Raw genomic sequence first — 9,290 nt, 5'->3', positions numbered from 1 at the left:
ACCTTCGTGCTCACTTATGAATGCCAAGTCCTTGCAGGATGCCCGTTCAGTACATTATCGGCGAATGGAATTTCCGAGACATTACCGTGAAACTTGTACCACCGATTTTGATTCCTTGGCCAGAGACCGAAATACTAGTGGATGTTGTGGTAAAAAGACTGAGTTCGTTGCAGGCTGACAGTGGCGAAATTATAGAAATCGGTTGCGGTTCAGGCGCGATATCACTGGCTGTCGCTCATGCTTGTAAAGGAGTAAGAGATGATAATTTTATTGGGCTATTTGTATCCTAGGAGCAAACTCTAACAATTAAGAAATAATGGAATAATGCTTCAAGATAGAAGAAATAAAGAATAATACTTTTCTAGATGAAATTCACAGCGATCGACAAGAATCTGCACGCTTGCGATTTGACAACAATAAATCGGGACAACTTGAACTTAACGAAGCAAGTTACAGTAATACATGCGAACCTAAACTCGGATGCGAGTATCGAAGTTTTGAGCAGCTCGAATGGTGCCGATAATGTGCATTTAAATTCAAAACTATTCGATTTTGTGATCAGTAATCCGCCATACGTGCCAACAAAGCAGATCCCGGAACTGCAGCCTGATCTAAGGATGTAATGCGCAAAGTGTGACTGCCAATTTCGAATTCTATATAAATAATTATTAATAACATATATTTATTATGTATAGTTATCAGGATCCCAGGGCACTGGATGGCGGCGACGATGGACTGAAGGTGATCAAGTCGGTCTTAAAATATGCTGCCAAAGCATTAAAACCTGGCGGACGTCTCTTCATGGAGGTTCATCCTACTCATCCGGAACATATACAATCTTTTACAAATAACTATCCCGATTTAAAGCTCTATCATGAACATTCATACAAAGATTCTTGTAATAACGATCGAATCGTGGAAGTAGTGAAAGTTATTTGAAAAAGCAATTCTTGACTCTACATTCGTTATATTACTTTGTATATATGTTTTACATAATTATTTTGTAAAATTGTCTTAATAAAACTGACACACACATATTAGGTTATGTATATATATTATGTAAGTTTATTACATATTTTATTAGTTATGTCTATAACTGTAACTGAGTTATATAGATATATGTCTATATTGGACGAATCAGTCACAGGAGTTTATATTAATATTTTAACAATTTAATTATAGTCAAATTTTCTATCCATGAGTATTGTATTAATTTTTTCAACCTGTTTGCAAAAACTTAATACAAAATTTTATGTTTAATGTAATGATATATACAGTGACTGATTAATAAGTTAAATTCGGTGGCACAAATTTGACTTTGAACGACAAAACTATGACATGACTTATTTTCCACCTCTTACTATAATGTTTATGCTTTCGATGTAGATATGATACGTGTAAAATGTTCTGTTTTGCTACATATTACAGTTCATATAATGGAAAACTTCGACGTCGAGTTATAAAATTTTATGGAAAAAATTTGATTGAATATTTACATCGTCTTTGGACTTAAGAGTATATCACTTCGCGAGCACTTAAGCTAATAGATATTGCATCCTATTGTACTTGTAACTGGGCTCTACTGGGGCGAGAATTTTTCAAGTTCTTTTTTGATTGACGCAATCAAAGGTACCGCAGGATCCTCCGGTGGTAACCTGCTATCCGCTAATATACGCCTGGTGTCCACTTCCGGCAAGTTCGGTCTGTGGAATGGACCCGCGCTGAGTGGCCTTGAGCCCCAGGCACCGCGAGAATGAATCGATTCAGTTTGGCCAGTTTCCGGGATGTCCTCGTCCAGGCCTCTACGCGGCAATGATGTACGGGGTCGTGTTTTCATTTCCATCGTTGGCGTTGCTACCGGACTGCATAATTATATATACAATCACTTTTATTACTCGATTAATTTAATAATTTGTTTAATACACAAGTAGTATATAAATATATCGCGAGGTAATTTTTTATTTTAAGTCTCGTTACATTTCAGAAACTTATTTCTCATTCGTTCTAAAAAATAGAAAAATGTGCGTATTTGATATTAGTAATAATTTAGCAACTTCGAACTTTAATAACTGTAATTACCTGTTAGAAGAAGAAGTAGAAGAAGAAGAAGGATATGTACCTGACGTGGGCGGATTTGCCTCTGGTCTCCGAGAGTATCGCGAGTGTGTCCGTTGTACATGCGACGGAGATCGGCGGCTGCGGCGGTCGTTGCGGCTCTTTGATCTTGACGTCTCTGCTTCCGAAGAGGCTGAAGGAGTCCTCGAGCAACTCGTGGAGTCTCCTCCTGGCGCGGCCCACGGGTCCGGGTGGTAGACGGTACACTCCATCGAAATCCGTTTCGGATGTACCATTACCTTTAAAGTAGTTGAATCTTTCGAGAGATTGTGTGAAGAAACGAATATTCTTTACATCTTGCAAATCGATTGCGAACGAATGAGTTGATGTAACTTCGCCGTATTTTTCGATTAAAATAATTCGTACACTTACTTTACTTATTACTTATTCGTTCGTAATCGATACTGAGAGAAACGTTAGTGTCGCTGGTAGAGCATTTTTAAATAATAGATATTGATATTAAATACAGAGCCGAAAAAATAATATGTTTACCTTCTGTAGAGAATATCTGCTTGCTAAGATTCCAAACAATCGGTCCTACAGCTCCAGGATCCTTCGAGGCGCTCGATGTTCTTGCGAGGAATGTATCGTCGATATTGTCGTCTCTATCGTGACGCACTAATTCCGGGGAATCGATGTCTAAGTGCCTGACCTAGAGCACATTTTGTCATCAGTACAAAATACGACAGCATTTATATCGATTGGCATGATTTAGCTCATCTTTCGAAAATTACCATGACGGGTTCCAACACTCTAGACAGTGGTTCTACGCTACGCATACTAGGAAACTGCTTGCACGATGGCATTGATAAATAAGATCGCGGTGAAGCGGTGGATTCTTCCTTATGTTTCACATAACCGTTCTCCAGAGACTCGAGTGTCTCTACATGATCGGTTAACGAGTCCGGTGACCCGGCTCGGTCCATTGCGTTCGCTCTCGCCATTCTTCCGTGAGACGCTCTATATTTCATATATAAAATGTACAATTATCGTATATATATATTTTATCCAATAATATCAAAATTAATTATATATAATTAATTTTAATATTATTGGATTAGTATTATTATTAATTTTCTTATGCGATCATGTAACTTAGCATATTAATGATTAGTCGTCCTTAATTCAGTTGCTAGGAACTTTGTTAATTACCTTGCTTTCTTAACTGCGTGTTCTTGAGTACCCCAAGGGGCCGAACCGCGAGTTTTCCTCGGTTCTTCGTCGTCGTCGCTGGAAACTTCGTGAATGCCTAATTCCAAACTGTCGGGCGTGTCGGGCGTGATCGGAGTTCGGGATAAAGTCCGCGGAGTTTGCCGCTGACTGGTACCATCGGTCTGCGAACAAGAGCCGCATTAGAAACGATGATATGCGATCCGAAGAGTAACAATTTGCTCGACGGAGTGGGAGTAATATTTTGCTAGAATCAATATTGTCCTGACATCGAGGAACCGAATTGTCTCCCCTCGTAATTTCCGATGTCGTTTCGTTGATCGTTCGCGTGTCGAAATGGTCTTAATGCGTCGAGCTTATTTCCCCATAATACCCCCGTAATCTTTATCACGCAAGGAAAGAACTTTAAAAATTATGAAGTATTCTTTTACGAGACACTTCCGCAATTCCACACGATGCGGTTTAACAGACGTATATTTTGTCGTTTCTGTTACACACGCTTTGCATATAACGGAAATTCAAATCAACGCTGACTCGCGCTGTTAATTCGGATTTTTTAACACGACTAAAAAATAAAAATCGTATTGCGTACCTTGACTTCTGTCTCCGACGTTGAGAAAGCAGCGTTATCGAGACCGGACGTTGTGGCTGCGTATTCGCGTTCCTTCTTAAGAATACTTTTATTTGGCGGTGCAACAACAGCGCTGTGCGCCCTTTTTCTTTTGGCAGCCAAGATCAAGCCAGTGAGAACCAAGATTAGTAAAACGACACCCGCGCCAGCAGCACCGATTAGCAGCCATGCGTCTCTCCTCCGCGATAATGCTAGAGGTCTACTCTCCTTCAGATAAGCTATAAAAAAAATGCAACATAATTTGTTTTTTATTATAATTTTATCAAATTTTTCCGAATAATTAAGACTTACTATTTTACTCACGTTCGCTTTGAATAATCACCGGTGCACCGAGTTCCAGAGCGACTTCCTGGGGCGAGAGAAGCGCCATATCCCTCGCGGCCGTTTCAGCAGGAACGGGCTTATCGTCGAGATGAACCGAATAGATCAATCTCGTAGCGCCGCCCTCGATTACGCTCGTATTCTGCATTCTAACTTTTACGACCCCCGGAATCGAACCGTCCGCGAAACGCGATCTCGAGCGTATATTTGCACTCGCATTTTTGTTATCGTTAGATCGGCTTCCGGAGATGCTATCAGTATTCAATTTTGGCACCAATTCTGGTGGGGATTGTTTGCCGGAATCGTCAACTCTATCGGGACCGAGGTGCGTCGGATCGACGGTTATAGATTCATCGTTCTGTATGGACAAGGATTTTGTTTCTCCTTTCAACGTTTTTATGATCTTCTTCAGAGCGAAATCATCTTTTGCAGTTTTTTCGTTATTATCGGTCGTTGCGTCGATGTCGAATGTCGGCAGCAACATCTTTTTCGGCCTGGGGATTTCGATCATTCTCATAGATTTGACTTGCGAGACGTTCGAAAAGTATTTGTTGTCGACTAATTGTAAGCTTGGGACGCTCGCTTCAGTTCCTGCGCGAGTCGAAAAATTACCGATGGTGCCAACCGTTAATTCGGATGGTTGAGCTTCGGTTGTATTTGCGGGAATCTCTTCTCGCGGGGCTCTCACTTGGGACGAAGTTCCAAGACGTTCTTGTATATTCTATGGATATTGAAAAGAAAAGAATATTGGAAGGAATTAGCATCTAAACGTATATTTTACCTTTCGATTAATAAGGCCGCGTAACAATGCGTCTCTTCGGGACCGTGGATCCGTCGACAGCAGACCGAGGTGCCGTTGCTGCTGTCTGGAAAACGCCGCTCGATACAAGCGAGCCAAACGAAGCTCGACTTTGGGTGGTACGGCTTCACCTGGTCGAAGAACTGTCAATAGCCAGTACCTATCAACACAAATTTAGCATTCTTTGTTACATATTGCAGAACGATATCTATAGATTAATATAACAAAGATACTTTATTATATCAATCTATTTATCAAAATATCTTTTTGTCATTTGTTGACAATTCTCTGCAGTCTTCAATTTAAAAATATGTATAAAGTCAAAGGTAAAAAAATATATATTATTCTATAATAATTAACCTACCTTGGGCCTGGATCATCTCCGATAAGGACCCCGATGCTCTGATCCTCATCATCGTCCAACCTAGGTGTCGGTTCTATGCACGTGACGCATTCCGGATTGTAAGTATCTGGACGATGAGGAGATATGGGGTCTTGCGGGCCCTTCTCATCGGTCGGGGTATAAACTGTGACGGTGTGAACGATCGTTCTTGTCTCGTAATAAGTTAAACCCTGATTGGGATCCACCCACGGCGGCGCGTCTTCCAAGCCGGTCCAAAAGAAATCTTGGAGATGCACCCGTCGTCCCGGTAGATGTTCGATCAGGATAACTTCGTCTTCTGTATATGAGCGAAAATCGATTTCTTTGTCTTTGTTACGTGTATAAGATCCGACGAAAAAGACGAATATATGGTGAATATACACACAATGAAATATTCATTACTGAAATTACAATATTGACTTTGCCTGTACCAACGCTATATCTGTATACCTTAAATATCAATGAAGCAGCTGTTATATACCTTAATACGTGATCTTAAATTATTCAAATTATTGTCGCAGTTTTGCCTTCTGTAAAGTATGAATTCTTAATGTTCTACAATTACGATGAATATTAATGATTTCCATGAGTTACAAGACTCAAGAGAGAGGATCTCGTGTTCTACCATGAAAACTCATGTAACGATTCTGCGAGACAAGAAGGGCAGGAAAACACGGGTGCTTGTATGCGGAAGCTTTTCCACGAGGAATACCTCGTCGATGGGGCCAACGACCGACCGTCATGCGACTTATCGGCGATGTCACGACACCGCCGAGGATGAGCCGATCATAATAAATGCGACAATAAAGACGGAGGACTAATATAGAGACTCCTTATCACGCGATCACGTGATTGAAAATCATAAATGTCATACAATCCATTCGTGAACAAAATTATTTTCCTTGGAACACAACGAATCAAAATCATAACTTTTGTTGTTATTATGTCATTCTAAGAATTCCAGTAATTTGGGAGTAACGTACTCTTGATCTGAAAGTTTTATATTTATCGGTTTATTTTAATGGTTGAAGACTACAGCTGAGTAAGAAGAGTGAGACAACAGAGCAAGAAGTTTACATTTTAGCGAACGGCACGATATTCGAAGTGAAACTGATTTTGAACTTTGGACAATTTTAGATTTTGCAAATTAAAATTGTTTAGATTTTGGGCAACAATATGAGCGAAGAGCTCAAATTATCGATCAATTATGACACTACGTGGAACGCGTCCGTGATCTATTCTCCTCGCGGAATTTTTTTCGCGTTGTTACGACGACCTGGTTTCACGCTTCGCTTGACTTTCCGGTACGGAAATATTGTTCAAGTTCCACGTATCCGATCGTTCATAGTTTCGCAACTTTGTACCTACGAACGAGTAATTCATTCCTGTCGCCAAATTCATCAGTGTCATCAATGATTAAGAGAATGCAGTAGTTCCGTATACAAATACAGTACATAATTACAGTATACGCTGCATTAACGTATATAGATGTATGTATATTTTTTTCCTGTCGTTGGAAAGCTTCATTCAATCATTCCATATATACGCAGAGTTCACAGTCACGCGGCATACCTCAAGTATTTTTAGTACGTGATGGTAGTGTTAAATCAATAGAAAACGGAGTTCCTATGGTGAGAATGAACCGAATTGATCGCTATTAACCCCCGTACGCCGTGCTGCTCATTCCATTGCATTCTCGTTGATATTCCCGTAAATTCACGAATATTGCATTGACATTTCTACTCGACACATGGTATCGAGACTATCGAGTAATGTTTACTCTTGACACTTGTTTTAAAAAAACTTAATTTTTCATGGTTATTTTACACATTTTATAAATATTACAAAATATCAATGAACTACGACAAGCTAATCGAGCAAGTATTGGTGTTTTACCACACAATCAAAATAGTAGTATCACGTACGTACGTATATAAGCATGCTGATAATAATATCGATTACCTGGCGCACACCTGCATAAGAACACTGAATTACTTAAGCTGTCTCTTAGGTTGGCGCCTGGTCTGGCAACCAACTCAATTTCGAATAAAGCTAGTAGCCCATTGACAAGGTCACGGAAGAATGCACCCCGCGCGGAAATGAGATCACGGAGCACACTGCTTGTGTTTTCACGTGCACGTGTGTCACGATGTGAAAGAACAGTTCCGAATCGATCGAGCACGTGGAACCCCACGTATATGCGGCCTGCCGCTGCCCGATTCACACACGCTATCTGTATACGCGCGTAAAATTTACCGCGCGATATACCAGCACTATGGAATATGTGACTTATTCGCGTAAAACGTAGACTCGTGTTTGTGTTAATAATGTCAACATCAAGTTACAAGCAACAGCATCGAAAAATCGAAGTGTCACGAAATGGAACGATTTCCCTAATAAGATAACTCTCTGCCCTGAAAGGATAGCAGCGTTCTGACGTTTCAAGCTAATAATTGAAGGGAAATAAATGCAAAAAATTTCAATTAAATTAGAAGCATATCCAAGCACAATCTAAATACAAAAGTGAGCACTATAATCTCGAAATGATAAAAAACTATACGTTTATATATCTCTATGTAAAAAAACGTTTATCACTATTTGCGTATAAATTTCTCCATAGTGATCTACTTAAAAAATGCATCGCACTAACCGGCTCCTGGTGGCATGGACGCGAGCACTCTCGAGATATTGGAGTTCTGCAGTAAGAAGATCGTAATCTGCACGACGGTGCCGAAAGACGCGGATAGCGCTCCACGCAATATACTGCATAGTAGCATCGCGTTAAGCGCTCCCCGCTATACTGATTCGACGATACTACGGGGTGTTCCTCATGGATGAGTGATAGTAACAGAGCAGAGTAGAGCCTGCGCAAAGGTTGCATGGGTGAAAGAACCGGTGTGTAACGAACAGGTGAATAGCAGGTGAATGGGATTATACAGAAAAACATAAGAATAGTCATTGGCAGTTAGGGTTTTATTTCTATTATCTCTTCTTTCCCTCCTGTTTCCACTAGTCATTTTTATGTGCAACTAATGTATTGTGCAAATTTATATCCATGAAATTGTATGAGTTTATACTTCAATACAATTTGCCTGTAATCCTTTTTACCTGCTGTCGCTATGTAGATCAATGTGTATTTCTCTCAATGACTACTTATATGTACCGCGTCTAAAAAACTACCTTTATGATAATCAATAAATTAAAATTAAATCGCGACTAAGATTATTTTTGTAAATTATTTTTTAATAAAACAGTAAAATTCCAGACTTAATAGAATATCTTAATATAAAATTAACACAAAATTGTATTGATTAAAAAGGATTTTTATTTATTATTATTTTAATTTTTGATTATTTAAAATTTCTCTTAAACAAAATAATTACTGCTATAACATCTTTGAATAATATAATCAAGTTTTGGAGACATTTATAATTTAAAAGAAAAATTGCGTAACATACATTCCTATAAAATTTATTTTCAATCCTATATGCAATAACTAAATTATATTGATATTTTAATACGATAATATTTAAAATCAATATAGCGCTTCTACAATCTGATATAATTATATTTAACATACACCACTTTATTAATTACTTGTCATTGCTGTTTTTGATACTTTGGAATAATTTTGAACATTTTCAATATGTTTCCGATTAATCGCAACTTTGTAATGCTTAATATGTTCAGCATTGTAATGGTGGTTGCTTTTGATGTAATACACGTCTATGTTTTCTTCAGATACATCACAAGTTGTTGATCTTCTTACAAGTATTATTAATTTTCGCTTCGTCTACATTGTTATTACACATTTAATATTACTATATTTATAATTTATTAATTTATGCCTTCTTATTATTTCATTCTCACGT

At 38.7% G+C, this 9,290-nt stretch overlaps 2 protein-coding genes across 5 annotated transcripts; one reads left to right on the top strand and one right to left on the bottom strand.

The window, feature by feature from the left end:
• Positions 1-280: 280 nt before the first annotated feature.
• Positions 281-1,012, top strand: LOC112466613 (hemK methyltransferase family member 1-like). The gene is made up of 2 exons (XM_025034804.1): positions 281-619; positions 696-1,012. Exons 1-2 carry the CDS (start codon positions 366-368, stop codon positions 937-939), a joined length of 498 nt encoding a protein of 165 aa, XP_024890572.1. The 5' UTR covers positions 281-365; the 3' UTR covers positions 940-1,012.
• A 175-nt stretch (positions 1,013-1,187) lies between these two features.
• Positions 1,188-8,247, bottom strand: LOC112466610. 4 transcript variants are annotated; one of them, XM_025034792.1, is made up of 10 exons: positions 8,069-8,247; positions 5,401-5,716; positions 5,019-5,196; positions 4,220-4,958; positions 3,878-4,134; positions 3,268-3,449; positions 2,850-3,075; positions 2,608-2,767; positions 2,080-2,371; positions 1,188-1,862 (listed from the first exon to the last, which is right to left on the bottom strand). In XM_025034792.1, the coding sequence occupies exons 1-10, from the start codon at positions 8,193-8,195 to the stop codon at positions 1,580-1,582; spliced, it is 2,760 nt and encodes a 919-aa protein (XP_024890560.1). In that variant the 5' UTR covers positions 8,196-8,247; the 3' UTR covers positions 1,188-1,579. The 4 variants fall into 4 exon arrangements, with proteins under 4 accessions (XP_024890560.1, XP_024890562.1, XP_024890564.1 ...); XM_025034794.1 differs by having other exon boundaries at positions 1,580-1,862; positions 2,120-2,354; XM_025034796.1 differs by having other exon boundaries at positions 1,771-1,862; positions 2,120-2,371.
• Between the last annotated feature and the right edge of the window lie 1,043 nt (positions 8,248-9,290).

The sequence above is a fragment of the Temnothorax curvispinosus genome, unplaced genomic scaffold, assembly GCF_003070985.1.
Source record: "Temnothorax curvispinosus isolate PA1 unplaced genomic scaffold, ASM307098v1 QBEX01016430.1, whole genome shotgun sequence".
Lineage (NCBI taxonomy): Eukaryota > Metazoa > Arthropoda > Insecta > Hymenoptera > Formicidae > Temnothorax > Temnothorax curvispinosus.
This window is presented reverse-complemented; position numbering and strand designations above follow the sequence as displayed.